Consider the following 19,141-nt stretch of genomic DNA (forward strand, 5'->3'; position numbering starts at 1 on the left):
TGAAGCCCGAGGTCAGGACTGGAGCTGCCACAGTACAGTTGAACCAATAATTCAACATGGTGAGTTATGGGTCTACTCAAGTGGGCTGTGGGAATGCAGCTGCCGCAGAGGTTAGCCCTTGTCCGGAAAAGTTTCCAGACCAGCCTTGGAAATGGAGGAGACTGCCATCCCCCACCGAATGGAGGAGAGGAAGAAGGCCCGTGCCAAGCCTTAACCGGCTTATGAGGTCACCGGTTGTTGTTGAAAAAGAGTTGGAGAAAGAGTTGCTGAAGTTGCAGTAGCAGTTTATCTCTGTTGAGGGCAGTGCCCCCTGTCTTGAAGCCAGAACTGTTATGGACTCTTGTGGTAAAAAAGAAATAAAAGGGACTGTTACATTTCCCTCTGAACTAGAAGAGTCCGAAGTTTACTTAAGTGACTATTTATAGACCTGCTTTTCTTATAGAACTGTTTTCTTTGTTTTGTTGTGCCTATTGCACCTTTTTCTGCTGGAATAGTGGAAGACGGTGCTCTCAGTGGGTTGTTGACATCTACCCCAACCCAGATTACACCATTGTGGATAGCGTCTTAATTGCGGGTCATCTAAGTATTGGCCTAAGGACATATTGATATTACAGGACATGGACATACTGTTTCGTGGGTCCTCACTGAGAAGGACCAGTAGTATTGAAAGGTTTATTGGACATGGACTATCACAGTTGTTTTTCCAGGGCCCTTAACTGAGAAGGGCCGGCTCTAAGAAGGGGACGTCGAGGACAACTCGCCATCAGTGTTTTATAAATAATGTTCAAACTGCCTAGTTTTTGTATTAACTTTTCATTTTAAGGTTTGGCCTGGTCAGGGACGACCATGATTAAAGTATAGGGGAATGTAATGATTTTAGAAGCTCATGGATTGCTTCCAGACCCCCAAGGGTTAAATGTGTTTATGTACTTGTATGTGATACTAGTAAGATACCCCATGGGGTTGCAGTTAGCTGGGACAGGGTTAACTGTAGTGGCCAACCCAGATGGGAGGGGGGAACTGAGTGTTAGAGGCAGAGGCAGGAAGTGACAGTTTAGTTAATGCGAAGGCAGGAGTAGATATGCAGCAGGGGTAGTAGGCTGCTAAAGATGATGCGAGCTCAATATTCAGGACAGATGATTGCTGTAAATACCTTTCATGTGATTCCACCTAATGGCCATGGGCAACCTCGAGATGGATGTTGGGGGCCAGGGACACACTCAGCTTGTGAAGGTAGACAGAAAGATGGACTCAGACTACATGTGGTGGAAGGTATCACAATCCGAAAATGCTACTAGAGGTGAGGAACATCCCCAAGGGCTAGGAAAGCCAGAAAGGGGAATGATGACAACCCTGTGGACCTTACCTTATCCTTTAAACCTGCTTGTAACTATTGTGCAGACTGCCATTCTCTAAGTAAAAGTTTGTTTTTTTCTGAACCACGTGTCTCCTGGACTGTTTGTGCCCTGGTTCCAGAAGAGGGATTCCTGGATTTAGAAGAGGCCTGCTGGCCACAAGTAAGTGGAAAGACCCACATACACAGCAGGACACCAGGAAGGAGACACCCTTGTCTGTAGGATGTCATAATGAGTGGGGACCAGAGCTTGCTCATGACTACCTCGCTTGGGCATCTAACACCTGCACCACATATTAGCACAAATAATTTAGATTAGGAAATGTAGCCTCCTGCCTGCACCACACTATTAGCACAAAGGATTAAAATTATGAAATGCGGCCTATTGCCAGCACCATACTATTAGCACAAACTATTTAGATTAGGAAATGTGGCCACCTGCCTGCACCACACTATTAGCACAATTTAGATTGTGAAATGTGGCCTTTATTCTTCTTCTTCTTTATTCTTATTTTTTTTATATAGCACTAACATATTCCGCAGCACTTTACATTTTTGCACACATTAACATTGCTGTCCCATTGGGGATCACAATCTAAATTCCCTATCAGTATGTCTTTGGAATCTGGGAGGAAACCGGAGTACCCGGAGGAAACCCACGCAAACACAGGGAGAACATACAATCTTCTTGCAGATGTAGTCCTTGGTGGGATTTGAACCAAGGACTCCAGCACAGCAAGGCTGCAGTGCTAACCACTGAGCCTCCTAGAAAAATTAAAAAAGCACATACCATAAGATACAGCTTTCCCAAAACCCTGTCTGATAAGATAGCAAATGCACATCTAGCAGGCTGCAGCAGGACTCCACTAATAAAAGTAAGGAGCAGCACAGGTGCAAACTACTGATAAAAACAGCCACACCCACACCTACCAGATTATGGAGGGGTTGGCTACCTAGTAAAAAAAATTTGCACATTGATATGGCTTGCATAGGAGGCCAGACACACAGGCAAGTGTGATGCAAAGAGTCTGGCTTGCAGCCTATTAATGACGCCCTTGTATTAAAAGGTGGGCTGCTCAGCACTATAATATGCAACGCACAGAGACAGACACCCTAGTAGACCAAGCCAACAAAAAGAGGCCTAGCTACATCCTGCAAAAAATTAATGCATATGATAAATGCACATCTAACAGTCAGACACTTTGCATCACACTACTGCCATCAGTAGTTTGCACCTGTGCTGCTCCTTGCATTTATTTCCATGCTGCATCCTGGTAAATGTGCATTTGTTATCAGACAGGGTTTTTAGAAGGCCGTATCTTATGGTTTGTGTTTTTTTTAATTTTTCTATGTTAGCTGTTTTTGATATTAGTGTTAGGACTCGCAAGTATGGGGACCCTTGACGTGGGTTACGAGCGTATCTATTTTGGCCAAAAGATTAACCAATACCTCATTTAATGTATTATATCATATGCAATAATTTTTTGCACTTTTTATCATATCATTTTTTGCAGGATGTACTGTAGCCAGGCCTGTTTTTGTTTTTGTTGGCTTGGGCTGTTAGGGCGTCTGTCCCTGTGTGTTGCATATTATAGTGCTGGCAGCCCGCCTGTTAACACAAGGGCGTCTGTTGTGAATTTGGTTTCTGGGCTCCCCCGGTGGTCACTGGTGGTACTGAACGTGGGTTTGTCATCTCCTCTGTTCACCTGTTTCCATCAGGATGTGGGAGTTTCTATTTAGCCTTGCTCCTCAGTCATTTCTATGCCGGCCAACAATGTTACCAGAAGCATTTCTGTTGCATGTTCCTGCTCCTAGACTACTTTCAGCTAAGTTGGATTTTTGTCCTAAGTTTGTTTGCATTTTTGTTCCAGTTCTCTGTGTTTGAATATTTCTGAGACTGGAAGCTCTTGTGAACTGAAATTGCCACTCTGGTGTCATGAGTTGATATTAGAGTTCTAAAGTAATTTCAGGATGGAATTTTGAATAGGGTTTTCAGCTGGCCGTGAAGTCCCCTTTTCTGTCTTCCTTCTATCTAGTAAGCGGACCTCAATTTTGCTAAACCTATTTTCATACTTCGTATGTCAATTTCCTCTAATATCACCGACAATATTTGTGGGGGCTACTGTCCGCCTTTTGGGGAAAATTTCTCTAGAGGTGAGCCAGGTCTGTATTTTCCTCTGCTAGGGTCAGTCAGTTCTCCGGCTGGCGCTGGGCGTCTAGGGATAAAACGTAGGCACGCTACCCGGCTACTTTCAGTTGTTGTGATAGGTTTAGCTCACGGTCAGCTCGAGTTCCCATCTTCCAAGAGCTAGTCCTTTTTGTATGCTCAACTATGTTCTCTGTGTGTTGAGAACCATGACAGGCGTCATTAGTAGGCTTCAGGCCAGACACTTTGCATCACACTTACCTGTGTGACTGGCGTCCTATGCAAGCCATATCAATGTGCGATTTTTTCTACTAGGCAGCCAACCCCTCCATAAACTGGTAGGTGTGGGGGTGGCTGTTGTTATCAGTAGTTTGCACCTGTGCTGTTCCTTGCCTTTATTAGTGGAGGCCTGCTGCATCCTGCTAGATGTGCATTTGTCATCAGACAGGGTTTTGGGAAGGCCGTATCTTATGGTATGTGGTTTTTTTAAAATGTGGCATTCTGCTGCCTGCACCACACTATTAACGCAAATGATTGAAATTATGAAATATGGCTTATTGCCTGCACCACACTATAAGCACAAGCAAGTTAGGAAATGTGGCCTCCTGCCTGCACAACACTGTTAGCACAAATTAGTTAGATTAGGAAATGTGGGATCTTGCCTGCACCACACTATAAGCACAAGTGAGTTAGGAAACGTGGCCTCCTGTTATGATCCGGTGACCTTGGAGCCGCATGAGACTTTCTCAGGAGAAGGTGGAACCTGTACTGACCGCAAACCCTAAACTGACACCGCAACTAGAAGTAGCCGTGGGGTGTACCTAACACATCCTAGACACCTCGACACAGCCGGAGGACTAAATACCCCTACAGATGGAAATGGGAATTCTATATTGCCTCAGAGCAGATCCCTACAGAATAGGCAGCCCCCCACAAATATTGACTGTGAGTATAAGAGGAAAGACAAACGCAGGAAACGCAGGCAGAAATCAGGATTTAGCAAAAGAGGCCATGCTAGCTAAATAGGAAAGGATAGGACAGAATACTAAGCAGTCAGTATTAAAACCCTAAAAATATCCACAGCAGATAATACAAAAATTCCACATCTAACTAAAGACATGAAATGTATCTCTGCATCTCCTGAGAATTCAACTTGACTGAAATTATCCAAACACAGTCTAAGCTGGACAAGAAAAAACAATGAATAGCACTGAATTGTAAAGCACACCACATGTGTGCAGCAGAAACAAAACCAGACACTTATCTTGGTTGATTTGGCAGCAGGGCAGGAGGAACCAGACAGAGATACATAACCTCCAAGAACAATGGCCAACTGGCAATGGCTAATGAATCCTGCACACCTAAATACCCCAGTCAGAGCTGCAATCAGCAGGAACACCTGCCCAGGATTGCAACCCAGGGACAACTGCATTACCACCAGCAACCACCGGGGGGAACCCAAGAGCAGAATTCACAACAGTACCCCCCCTTGAGGAGGGGTCACCAAACCCTCACCAGAGCCCCCAGGCCGATCAGGATGAGCCAGATGAAAGGCACGGACCAAATCAGCAGCATGGACATCAGAGGCAAAAACCCAAGAATTATCCTCCTGGCCATAACCCTTCCATTTGACAAGGTACTGAAGCCTCCGCCTCGAAAAGCGAGAATCCAAAATTTTCTCAACCACATACTCCAACTCCCCATCAACCAACACAGGGGCCGGAGGATCAACAGAGGGAACAACGGGCACCACATATTTCCGCAATAAAGATCTATGGAAGACATTATGGATAGCAAAAGAGGCCGGAAGGGCCAATCGAAAAGACACCGGATTAATAATCTCAGAAATCCTATAAGGACCAATAAACCGAGGCTTAAACTTAGGGGAAGAAACCTTCATAGGAACATGACGGGAAGACAACCAAACCAGATCCCCCACCCGAAGCCGGGAACCAACACACCGACGACGGTTAGCAAAACGTTGAGCCTCCTCCTGGGACAACACCAAATTGTCCACCACATGAGCTCAAATCTGCTGCAACCTGTCAACCACAGAATCCACACCAGGACAGTCCGAAGGCTCAACCTGCCCCGAAGAAAAACGAGGATGAAAACCAAAATTACAAAAGAAGGGCGAAACCAAGGTAGCCGAACTAGCCCGATTATTAAGGGCAAACTCGGCCAATGGCAAGAAAGCCACCCAATCATCCTGATCAGCAGACACAAAGCATCTCAAATAAGTTTCCAAAATCTGATTAGTTTGCTCGGTCTGGCCATTTGTCTGAGGATGAAATGCGGAAGAAAAAGACAAATCAATGCCCAGCCTAGCACAAAAGGCCCGCCAAAACCTAGAAACAAACTGGGAACCTCTGTCAGACACAATATTCTCCGGAATACCATGCAAACGAACCACATGCTGAAAAAACAACGGAACCAAATCAGAAGAGAAAGGCAATTTAGGCAAAGGCACCAAATGAACCATCTTAGAGAACCGGTCACAAACAACCCAGATAACAGACATTCTCTGGGAAACCGGAAGATCAGAAATAAAATCCATAGAAATATGCGTCCAAGGCCTCTCAGGGACCGGCAAAGGCAAAAGCAACCCGCTAGCACGGGAACAACAAGGCTTGGCCCGCGCACAAGTCCCACAGGACTGCACAAAAGAACGGACATCACGTGACAAAGAAGGCCACCAAAAGGACCTACCCACCAAATCTATGGTACCAAAAATACCAGGATGGCCAGCCAACACAGAACACTGAACCTCAGAAATCACTCTACTAGTCCATCTATCAGGAACAAACAGTTTCCCCGCTGGACAGCGGTCAGGTTTGTCAGCCTGAAATTCCTGAAGATCCCATCGTAAATCAGGGGAAATGGTAGAAAGAACCACCCCTTCTTTCAAAATGCCGACCAGTTCAAGGACCTCAGGAGAATCGGGCAAAAAACTCCTAGAGAGGGCATCAGCCTTAATGTTCTTAGAACCCGGAAGATACGAGACCATGAAATCAAAATGGGAAAAAAACAAGGTCCATCGAGCCTGTCTAGGATTCAGCCGCTTGGCAGACTCGAGGTAAATCAGATTTTTATGATCAGTCAAGACCACAATACGATGCTTAGCTCCCTCAAGCCAATGTCGCCACTCCTCAAATGCCCACTTCATAGCCCACAACTCCCGATTGCCGACATCATAATTGCATTCAGCAGGCGAAAATTTACGGGAAAAGAATGCACATGGTTTCATCAAGGAACCAACAGGATCCCTCTGAGACAAAACGGCCCCTGCCCCAATCTCAGAAGCGTCAACCTCAACCTGAAACGGAAGAGAAACATCCGGTTGATGCAACACCGGGGCAGGAGTAAATCGGCGTTTAAGCTCCTGAAAGGCAGAGACAGCCGCAGAGGACCAATTCGTCACATCAGCGCCTTTCTTCGTCAAATCGGTCAAGGGTTTAACCACACTGGAGAAGTTAGCAATGAAACGGCGATAAAAATTAGCAAAGCCCAAAAATTTCTGAAGGCTCTTCATGGATGTGGATTGAATCCAATCATGAATGGCCTGAACCTTAACCGGATCCATCTCTATAGATGAGGGAGAAAAAATGAAGCCCAAAAAAGAAACCTTCTGCACTCCAAAGAGACACTTAGACCCCTTCACAAACAAGGCATTATCACGAAGGATCTGAAATACCATCCTGACCTGTTCCACATGGGACTCCCAATCATCGGAAAAAATTAAAATGTCATCCAAATATTAAATCATGAATTTAGCAAGATAAGTCCGGAAGATATTGTGCATGAAGGACTGAAAAACAGATGGAGCATTAGAGAGCCCGAATGGCATCACAAGGTATTCAAAATGGCCTTTGGGCGTATTAAATGCAGTTTTCCATTCATCACCCTGCTTAATTCGAACAAGATTATATGCCCCCTGAAGGTCAATCTTCGTAAACCAGCTAGCCCCCTTAATCCTAGCAAAGAAATCAGAAAGCAGAGGTAAAGGGTATTGAAACTTGACCGTGATCTTATTCAAGAGGCGATAATCAATACAGGGTCTCAAGGAGCCATCCTTCTTAGCAACAAAAAAAAAAACCCGCTCCCAATGGTGAAGAAGATGGCCGAATATGCCCTTTCTCCAAAGACTCCTTAACATAACTCCGCATGGCAGTATGTTCAGGCACAGACAGGTTGAAAAGTCAGCCCTTAGGAAACTTACAACCTGGAATCAAGTCAATTGCACAATCACAGTCCCTATGCGGTGGGAGAGAACTGGACCTGGGCTCATCGAATACATCCTGAAAATCAGACAAAAACTCTGGAATTTCAGAAGAGGAAGAAGAGGAGATTGACATCAAAGGAACGTCATTATGAACCCCCTGACATCCCCAACTAGTCACAGACATAGACTTCCAATCCAACACAGGATTATGTACCTGCAACTACGGAAAACCCAGCACGATAGCATCATGCAAATTATGCAACACCAGAAATCGACAATCTTCCTGATGGGCTGGCGCCATGCACATGGTCACCTGTGTCCAGAACTGGGGCTTATTTTTAGCCAAAGGTGTAGCATCAATGCCCCTTAAAGGAATAGGGTTCTGCAAAGACTGTAAGGAAAAACCACAACGCCTGGCAAACTCAAAGTCCATTAAGTTCAAAGCGACGCCTGAATCCACAAACGCCATGACAGAAAATGATGACAATGAGCATATCAAGGACACAGATAACAGAAATTTAGGTTGTACAGTACTGATGGTAAATGAAGTAGCGATCCTCTTTGTACGCTTAGGGCAGACTGAAATTACATGAGAAGCATCGCCACAATAAAAACACAACCTATTCTGACATCTGAATCCATGTTGTTCCGTTCTAGACAGAATCCTATCACACTGCATTGGCTCAGTCATCTGCTCTGAGGACAACGCCGCAGCGCGCACAGTTCTGCGCTCCCGCAAGCGCCGATCAATCTGAATGGCCAGAGACATAGAATCACTCAGACCGAAAGGCGTGGGAAACCCCACCATAACATCTTTGACGGATTCAGAAAGACCCTTTCTGAAAATTGCCGCCAAAGCATCATCATTCCATTTAGTCAACACAGACCATTTTCTAAATTTCTGACAATACAACTCTGCTGCTTCTTGACCCTGAACCAGGGCCAACAAGGTCTTCTCCGCTTGATCCACCGAATTTGGTTCATCATATAATAATCCTAAAGCCTGAAAAAAGGCGTCTACATTAAGCAAGGCCGGATTCCCAGATTCCAGGGAAAATGCCCAATCCTGAGGATCGCGACGCAGCAGGGAGATGACAATTTTAACCTGCTGAATGGAATCACCAGAGGATCGAGGTTTCAGAGCAAAAAACAGTTTACAGTTGTTTTTAAAACTCAAAAACTTGGACCTGTCCCCAAAAAATAAATCAGGACTAGGAATCCTAGGCTCCAAAACTGGAGTCTGAACAATATAATCAGAAATATCCTGTACCCTAGCAGCAAGCTGGTCCACACGAGAAGCCAATCCCTGAACATCCATGCTAGCACAAGACTCCTCAGCCACCCAGAAAAAAAGAGGGAAGAAGAGACCAAGCAGACTACAGAAAAAAAAATGGCTCAACACCTTTCTTCCCTTCTTCTGAGATGCATTTAACTCATTGTTGGCCAGTTGTACTGTTATGATCCGGTGACCTTGGAGCCGCATGAGACTTTCTCAGGAGAAGGTGGAACCTGTACTGACCGCAAACCCTAAACTGACACCGCAACTAGAAGTAGCCGTGGGGTGTACCTAACACATCCTAGACACCTCGACACAGCCGGAGGACTAAATACCCCTATAGATGGAAATGGGAATTCTATCTTCCCTCAGAGCAGAACCCCAAAGGATAGGCAGCCCCCCACATATATTGACTGTGAGTATAAGAGGAAAGACAAACGCAGGCAGAAATCAGGATTTAGCAAAAGAGGCCATGCTAGCTAAATAGGAAAGGATAGGACAGAATACTAAGCGGTCAGTATTAAAACCCTAAAAATATCCACAGCAGATAATACAAAAATTCCACATCTAACTAAAGACATGAAATGTATCTCTGCATCTCCAGAGAATCCAACTTGACTGAAAATATCCAAACACAGTCTAAGCTGGACAAGAAAAAACAATGAATAGCACTGAATTGTAAAGCACACCGCATGTGTGCAGCAGAAACAAAACCAGACACTTATCTTGGTTGATTTGGCAGCAGGGCAGGAGGAACCAGACAGAGATGCATAACCTCCAAGAACAATGGCCAACTGGCAATGGCTAATGAATCCTGCACACCTAAATACCCCAGTCAGAGCTGCAATCAGCAGGAACACCTGCCCAGGATTGCAACCCAGGGACAACTGCATTACCACCAGCAACCACCGGGGGGAACCCAAGAGCAGAATTCACAACAGCCTCCTGCCTGCACAACACTGTTAGCACAAATGAGCAAATGAGTTAGATTAGGAAATGTGGCCTACTGCCTGCACCACACTATTAGTACAAAGAGTTTGATTATGAAATGTGGCCTCTTGCCTGCACCACAATATTAAAAAAGAGTCAGAGGTTTTTGCACTCGTTCATCAGATATTGATACTCAGAAGGAAAAATTGAGTACAAATTATAGAAAACACCTTCGGCACTCAAAAATGATATTCCAATGAAATTTTCTCATAATTGAAAAAATATTTATTCACAGTCGACAAAATAAATGGACAAGACAAAATATTCCTTCCAATATTTCGGCTTTCTGGCCTTTATCAAGGATGTCTGTCCCTGGTGAATTGGTGTTAGTGGTGCGCTTGTAATCCAAATGCAGGATGGCGTGGTGCATTTGGATTGGTCGTCGTGGGCCAGTTGAATGGCCACCAAGGTCTCCTGATCTGACACCCTTACACTTTTATTTTTGGGGTCATCTGAAGCTAGTTGTCTATGCTGTGAAGATACGAGATGTGCAGCATCTGAAACAATGGATACTGGAAGCCTGTGCTAGCATTTCTTCTGCGGTGTTGCTATCAGTGTGTCAAGAGTGGGAGAAGACGGTTGCATTGACAATCCAACACAATGGACAGCACTTTGAACACATTTTATTAGTGGTCATAAACTTGTAAATAACTCAAGAAAGAATAAAGTTATGTTAAAACCAAGCACATCATTGTTTTTCTTGTGAAATTCTCAATAAGTTTGCTGTGTCACATGACCCTCTTCCCATTGGAAAAAATAAAGTTAGATCCAGAATGGCCAACTTCAAAATGGCCATGGTCACCACCCATTTCCCCCTCCTATATACTAATGTGCCACAAACAGGAAATTGACATCACCAACCATTCCCATTTTATGTAGTTGTATCCATATAAATGGCCCACCCTGTAGATTAACCCTCAAACAGAAAGACTTGTGGTACACTGCCATATGAACAGGTACAAAGCATATATATATATAGAGGTCTATATAGTATATTAGCAATAAGGTTTAATCAAAGACTGTGGGTAATCACAGTTAGAGGAAGAGTTCCAAAAAAGTAGGGAATTAATGGAAAGACCATAAAGATGGTATTTCAATATCAAATTACAAAAAGTGAAACTCATATATTATATAGAGTTATTACAAACAGAGTGATCTATTTCAAGTGTTTATTTCTGTTAATGTTGATGATTATGGCTTACAGCCAATGAAAACCCAAAAGTCATTATCTCAGTAAATTAGAATACTGTATTACATCAGCTTGAAAAAATGATTTTAACATCCGAAATGTTGGCCTACTGAAATGTATGTTCAGTAAATGCACTCAATACTTGGTCAGGACTCCTTTTGCATCAATTACTGCATCAATGCAGCGTGGAATGGAGGTGATCAGCCTGTGGCACTGCTGAGGTGTTATGGAAGCTCAGGCTTTGATAGCAGACTTCATGAAGCTCGTCTGCATTGTTGGGTCTGGTGTATCTCATCTTCCTCTTGACAATACCTCATAGATTCTCTATGGGGTTAAGGTCAGGCGAGTTTACTGGTCAATTAAACACAGTCATAGTGTTGGTTTTAAACCAGGTATTGGTACTTTTGGCTGTGTGGAGGGTATGTATGCGTTATACATACTCCCAGCCAGAGCCCGCCCAGTGGCTTCACTCCATACACTATATATCCAACCATCCAGTGGGCATGGCCAACTAGAGGGCACAGCAGGGATCTAAATAAGTGTATGGAACAAGGCCGTGCCCACTGGATGGGCTCTGGCTGGGAGTATGTAAAATGCAGACATACCCTCCGGTCCCGGCTCAGAAACTGGCGAATCCTCACAGCTCACATTGCGTGAGCTCGAAGGATTCATATGTAAGCAGCCACATAGAGTGAATGCAGACTTATCGTTATGGACCAGGCAATCCCTTTAAATAAATGTTTCCTAACGTTGTTGGATTTTAAGGAGACCTATTAGCATCCTTGGTGTCTAGTGCAATACAATGACTTATATTATCATTCTTAAATTTCAGTAGTATTGATATGAATATGAAATTTCAGCCAAAAAAATAAACAGAAAAAAATGATAGCAGCTTAATAATTTTCACAAAAACTCTACAAAATGTGAAAGGCGTAAACTTACCAACAATGGAAGCCAGCAGACACTAGCAATTATCATGATCCCAACCAGCTGGACCATCATTTCTACTTCACTGTCTCTGCGTCTTTGGACTGACTCACGGTCATGATAAACTCTGCAAAGGGTCACAACGCTGATTGTATTCAGAATGAAGGAGAGGCACACGGAAAATATACCGATCAAAGAAAAAATTAATCCAAAGGCTTTATTCTTTGGGTCCTGTAGCAAAGTTAGGAAACACCAAGACTTCGGGTACTGTAATGTGTAACTACCAATGCCCATTATAGGAAATAACGCTAAAAAGAAAGCGAAGCACCACACCATAACTACAATACAGTATGCTCTCTTTTTTGAAATATTGGCAGAATGTGAAAATGGTTTAGTTATACCAAAAAATCTTTCAGCAGCCATTGATGCACCTAGCAAGAGGGGGCATTGTCCATAAAAAACCATAGATAACCCAAAAAAGTTACAGAGATAGCAGTTTTGATCAAGAATCTGCCAATCAAATTGAGTTAGATGGTAAGACACCACAATAATACCAGTCACTAATAGTCCCATGAAGTCTGTCATTACCAAACCCCCGAGAAATATTAAAAAAGATGACCTTGAACGACTTTGAGTTCTCTTGGATGCACCAACCAGGACACAAAAAGCAAATAGGTTGGAGGAAAGACCGATAAGGGAGAAAATTGCAGAGAACCAAGAAGAGGTAATAGGCTTTTGTCCATCCACAGAAGTAGTGATATTAATATATCGGAAGCAGGAGGCTACAGTTGAAGACAGTGGTTTTTCCATTGTGGGGCATAGACTTGTCTCCACTCTATTTCCAATACACATGCTTTGCTCCTCTTAAGATCTCATATACAAAAATGTATCTTCAAAATTATCACTTCATTGTTCTTGCAGTATTCAGAAATGTTTCACGTTCCCCATCTTTATCCATTAATGACTTGATATACTGATGAAAATCTGAAAGAAAAGGCACATTTTTCAAAATTAATTGAGATAGACAAAAAGGATAAAGTATTCATTAAACAAACATTTAAAGGGATTTTTTTTACGTTTATACAATATATTCGTGATGCAGACAAGTTTTATTTTTCTTTTCGATAGAGAGATAGAGCCAAACAGTCATACTGAGGGTCAGGTGCATCTGTGGCACTCCTGAGTCCCTGCGCAGTGGCAGGCACAAGTTAGAAAAATGCCTATAATATCTATTTTTCTCAATTTCTGAGCTCTAAAATTAACTAGTGACCATCATAGGGATGTATTAAAAGAGATGCAAAAAAAAGCCCATTTAATAACCATTAACGTAAAAACACAAAAAGTACCCAAATTTCACAACTACCGCCAAATATCCTCCAGCTTTCAGGACATTACTATTACAGAACATTAAAATTAGGGAAAAAAATAATTGTAAGGCAGTTAGATGCTACTGGAGTCATGTTCGATCAGATTCAGATGTTAAAAGCTCAGCAGGAAAAACACATTGGCAGAGAGAAAAGGAAGGCTGGCAGATCATATTATCGTACTGTATTTTAGAGATTATTATTATGTGCTCGGGCGCAATGTACCTGAGAGGCCATTTCTAAGGAAAGCAAAAAATACACTTTAGATATGAGCTAAATACACTTGATGACACTGGTAAATGAAGAGCTGCTGTGTCCTGGATTCATACTGTGCTGGATGGTGCAGAGTCAGCAGCGTTCCAACCGGCTGCACTGATCCTGACACCTGTTTAAAAAGAAAAAAAGCTGCCACCCTGTGTGGGCATGACATTGCTACACTATGTGCTGTCTTCTGTAGCAAAAAAGAAGAGTGCTGATATCCAATGCGTTTCTGAGGTATTGTCCTCCTTCCTACTGGAGACAGCCTAAAACGCTGCTGACTCGGCACCATCCAGAAAAGTATGAATCCAGAACACAGTACGGCTTCATCACCAATTAGATAATTTCCTCAAAGAGTATATGTGTGCCCTACACGATTCTACCTAGCCACACAGCTAGACATTCAGTTATTTATTTACCAGTGTCATCACGCATACTTAGTGTGGCGCCCCTGAGGGTCCAGTCACCACAGAGGTACTGCACCTCACCCAGAGGAGTGGTACCACGCTCTCAGGTAAGGGGGGGACACTACCCAGTACCCACACACCCAACACTATACCTCTGCAGGCCAGGGAGGGCCTAGGTAGAAGATGAGGGTGGAGAGAGTGGCAGTTGTGAGGAGTTGTCATGGAAACAAGGAGGAGGAGTTATTTAGTGAGTCAGTCAGTTGGAGCTGGGGACTTGAGCAGTGAGGAGCTTATCCCAGCACCAGAGGACAGAGAGAGAGAACAAGGAAGCTAGAGAGAAGTTCTAGAGAGTGAGAGAGGAAGAAGGCATCTTAGGGGCAGTGAGGAATCCATCAGTGGGGCCCGAAGCCACGTCGACTGTAGTTGGGTGGAAGGACCAGGTCGCAGTGGGGGAACTGGCCCCCAGACTAGTGGAGGAACTACAAGACTCAGCTAGCAAGTCGGAGGCTGTGGGAACTGTAGGTGCCACAGCCACATCCACACACATTCGCTGAAAAGGCAGCCATATAGGATCAAGGGGACTAAGAGGACATCGCTAGACAGGACCAGAGGTTGCTGGCTTGGGACACTGTGTGTGAAGGCGCAGGGCAGGAGAGGTGGGGAGCCAGCGCAGTAGGTCGGCCAGAGAAGGAACATAAGAAGGGGGTTCTGGCAAAGTGTACTCCAAATTACCTGAGAGCTGACTGGACCACAGACCTGGAGGACACAGCATCTAGCTTGGCATTGCATATAAGAACTGTGAGTAAAGTGTGGAAACTGCACCCTGCTATGTTCTCTGAATTTTTGCTGCGTCACCTGCCCTGCACCACAACAATCCATCATTGACTTATTTCCTTAACTGCCCTGGGGCCTAGCTCTAACCATGGAGAGCAGTAACATCTCTGCTGCGTCACCAACTGCCTCAGTGGACCTGAACCGCAGCGTCGGCCATCTCCTTATTGCCGAACACCACGGGTGGCGTCACAAACACACCTCCTATAAACTTTATTCCCTTTTCCCCTTCATTTTCCCCTTTAATTGACTTTTATTGGACGCCCAGGGCCACGGACAGTGTCAATACTGCCGTGACCACCCCATTAAGAAGCATCAGGCCCAGCCCAAGTTCTCCACGGCCCTAGCCGGTGCTCCATTAGAGCATATCTCTGTATATTTTGCATTTCTATCCATTATGTATGAGGACAAGAAGATGTGTCAGTGTATATGGCTTCATAACACTGACATGCAGTGGTAGTGCAAGTGCATTCAATGAATTTAAGTCCAATAAAGACCTCTTATTTGTAAGAAACCCCCTTATTTCTACTAAATATCCACAAACTTTGCATTATTCATTCATAAAACGAGCAATATAAACAATTGTGATGGAAAAGAACAGAAAGTAGGAGCCTTCAAAAGTGAGAAGCTTCAGGCACAATGAGCCTGAGATGCCACGGAGGTCTCACCACAAGGATGGCGGTAAAACTGAGGGAGGGACTCAAGCAGTACCTAAGGATAGGACAGTACTGAAAGGGGTGGGATCCCCTGCCACTGTGGAGAAGAGGAGGATCCACAAATGTGTGAGCTGTGCTTGTCAGGCCTATAGTGCCTGACGTAAGGTTAACACGCTTTGATAAGCCACTTACTATCTTTGAGGGGAAGTTAGATTCAGGTTAGACTCAAATTTTCTCTGCAGATCAATCTGCTCATCTTTACTAAGTGGTTCAGTGAACAAAATATTGAAACTCCAAGTACTGATTTGACAAGATTATTTTGTCATCATTCAGGATTTGGCCTAGAAGCTGATATCCAGCAGATCAGGGTGAATTGCAGACATCTGAAAAAATAAGGGACAACACTGCACATATGAAGTATTTTCCTAAGCTTTATGTATTTGTAAAAGTTTATAAACATATCAAATTGTACTTCAGTAACCATAGAAATATCTCACTAAAATATATAAAAGCACTGACAACAAATTTTGAAAAAAACAACATTTTTGTCAGTCTCAAAACTTTTGGCCACAACAGTTGTACATATAAGATAGCTTTTGGCCATGACTGTCTACATAGGTCATCGGAGAGAGTTGTTAAGTACTCATACACATTAGATTATTGGTCAAACATCAGCAGCCAGTGCAGAACTTGAATCACTGCTGTTAAGCATTTATAGTATAAGCCAATGTCAATTTCTGACAGTATCAGATTGGCCTTCTGCAATATGATTTCAAGATGCCGACGGGTTACTATGGCAGCCAGAATCAATACTATGAATATTTTTTTACATTTGTCATCATTATGCATTGATATATTTTTATTCTATTATCAGGTGTTTGTGTTCAGACAGAATGAAGATCGATGACATTGAGTGAATTTTTTATATAAAGAAAAACCTTTTTATACATGTGTTTGGGGTGGACACGGATAATTAGCATAAATATGAGGTGGAGTTTACGCCCTGAAGTCGCAGTGGTGAAACTTGAGTTGGGCTTTGCATGATGTTTCTATCGATCTATTGTAAGTACAATAAAATACCTTGGGAAGGAAGATCAGTACCGCAGTACTGCACTGTCGTTTGGCTTTTTGCCCTATGCTTTTTACATTCATTTCAGGAGAATAAGACGGCAAAGTTGAATAATTATATCCCCAGGAGAAGTGCAAAAGAAGAAAATATAACCTATTTTGGGAATTTAGCACCTTGGAAGCGGACTCATTTGATTGCAGAGTCCAAACTCTTTAGTTATGTCCTTAGTCTGCGGAAGATGCTATGTTATTTCTGTAGTTTATCTGTGTGAGTGTGACCAGCTCCATTAGTGCTCGCTTTTCTTTTTTTTGGGGGGAGGGGCAGATTTGTTTGTTCACTTTTTGTAGGACCAAAATCACTGTTATGTGAATTTTCCTTGATTCTTTGAAAATATTTTGTTTATTGTGACATGCTGGGATTTTCCGAACTAGAAACTTAATTGCAGTAATTTTGATAGTCTTACGGAAAGCAATATCACAGATATTTTTTTCTGTAGCAGATAAAAACCTGGGTTTAGTCCTGCTCTTGATCTGCTTACTGTTAAGTTATATGAAAAAAAATTTCTTTAATGTCCTGATTTGAATTTAATACCCACATAATATAGTTGGAACCCTAACTGACCAGCTGTTTGGAAGTGTGGGCAAGGTTGAATGTAAACTGTGTACAGAGTGGAGTAGAGCAAGTATTGTAGACAAGCTCTGTTAAAAGTCTCTACTGAACAGGAATTTTCATGAGTTCAGATTTTTGTTTACTATAGATTGTCACGGAGACACCGAAGAGATCACGTGAATTCCACCGCTGCCACTATTTTGTAATGGATAACAACAGGGGGAATCGTGCGGATCCCACCACTGCCACCAGTTTGTCATGGAGACGCAATTCAGCTGCCTCAAGTCATCAGAGCAATTACGCAATTGAGAGATGAGTGATGGACGAGGCGGCATCTGCTTTCATTTCTTGGCCCATTATTTCAGTGCTCCACAGGACGCATGCGCCTCCTTCCTTTGCCACAAATGCTGGAAGCTGTTTTCCAGTAAGCCCCACAACTGTTTCACATTTCATTTCATTACTTACATATACTGTATCTACTAGCACATACAGTCACACTATAGGCCCCTGAAAAAGCCACCTTGTGTGGTGACACATCGGGCACCTTTTCTTCCATTACCATTTGTGAGTTCAGAACCTTACTCCCATGTGCATGTGATCTAGTTAGACCGGGGAAGTTAGCCAGCATCTATTTGTGATCATGAAATGAACTTTAAACTATTCGATTTGATTACATGTGGTTCTTGACGTGGCTGTGCCTTCTTATAAGCTGGTTTGGCATTTTCTGCTCATTTGCTTACTGGTGGAGCATCCATGTAGTGTGTGTAGCACTCTGCTGGGTTATATTGATGCACAAAAATATAGGCAGTTTAATATTGACACCTTATTTCTTCATACAGTGCTATATTTATTGTAAAATATTTCTTCATATTTGATGTTGACCATATATCCTTGTTAGAATTAGGTCCTGCAAATTCTTTCACTCAATATTCATCTATTACCTAGTGTGTAAACTATCATCTGGCTGCAACTCTATTATGGGTTGATGTTTGTCATATGTCAGCTTTGAATTTTTAAATGTTTTTAAAAACAATTTGTTGCTATACCAATAAAGTATTGTATATTTTTTATGGTGATCCCCATGTACATGGTATGTTTATTTTCTTCCATGTACCAGTTTTGTCAAGACAATTACGCAATTGACTGAGGAGTGATAGACGAGGCCGTGGCTCTTTCCACTACTTGGCCGGTTATTGCAGAACTCACAGTGTGCATATAGTATATACACCTCCGATTCCAACATATGGTATACATATACAGTTAGGTCCATATATATTTGGACAGAGACAACATTTTTCTCATTTTGGTTATAGACATTACCACAATGAATTTTAAACAAAACAATTCAGATGCAGTTGAAGTTCAGACTTTCAGCTTTCATTTGAGGATATCCACATTAAAATTGGATGAAGGGTTTAGGAGTTTCAGCTCCTTAACATGTGCCACCCTGTTTTTAAAGGGACCAAAAGTAATTGGACAGATTCAATCATTTTAAATAAAATGTTCATTTCTAGTACTTGGTTGAAAACCCTTTGTTGGCAATGACTGCCTGAAGTCTTGAACTCATGGACATCACCAGACGCTGTGTTTCCTCCTTTTTGATGCTCTGCCAGGCCTTCACTGCGGTGGTTTTCAGTTGCTGTTTGTTTGTGGGCCTTTCTGTCTGAAGTTTAGTCTTTAACAAGTGAAATGCATGCTCAATTGGGTTGAGATCAGGTGACTGACTTGGCCATTCAAGAATATTCCACTCCTTTGCTTTAATAAACTCCTGGGTTGCTTTGGCTTTATGTTTTGGGCCATTGTCCATCTGTAGTATGAAACGACAACAAATCAGTTTGGCTGC

The 19,141-nt window shown here is 43.0% G+C and overlaps 1 protein-coding gene and 1 long non-coding RNA gene across 7 annotated transcripts in view; one reads left to right on the forward strand and one right to left on the reverse strand.

Annotated features, from left to right (window-relative positions):
- TBXA2R (thromboxane A2 receptor) overlaps positions 1-19,141 on the reverse strand; it is a 218,747-nt gene that overhangs the window by 13,235 nt on the left and 186,371 nt on the right. For 4 of the 6 annotated variants that reach the window (XM_077271916.1, XM_077271920.1, XM_077271915.1 and 1 more), the window contains one exon: positions 12,120-13,088. In XM_077271916.1, coding sequence (XP_077128031.1) covers positions 12,120-12,956 — 837 coding nt within the window. In that variant the 5' untranslated portion in view covers positions 12,957-13,088. Of the gene's footprint in view, positions 1-12,119; positions 13,089-14,285; positions 14,346-15,812; positions 15,979-19,141 lie in introns of those variants that run through there. The other 2 variants (XM_077271919.1, XM_077271918.1) reach the window with 2 other exon arrangements.
- LOC143783609 (uncharacterized) lies at positions 14,498-18,136 on the forward strand. Its single transcript, XR_013217311.1, has 3 exons — positions 14,498-14,931; positions 16,495-16,682; positions 17,447-18,136. It is a non-coding gene; the product is annotated as an uncharacterized LOC143783609 (long non-coding RNA).

This window comes from Ranitomeya variabilis, chromosome 1 (assembly GCF_051348905.1).
Source record: "Ranitomeya variabilis isolate aRanVar5 chromosome 1, aRanVar5.hap1, whole genome shotgun sequence".
Classification (NCBI taxonomy): domain Eukaryota; kingdom Metazoa; phylum Chordata; class Amphibia; order Anura; family Dendrobatidae; genus Ranitomeya; species Ranitomeya variabilis.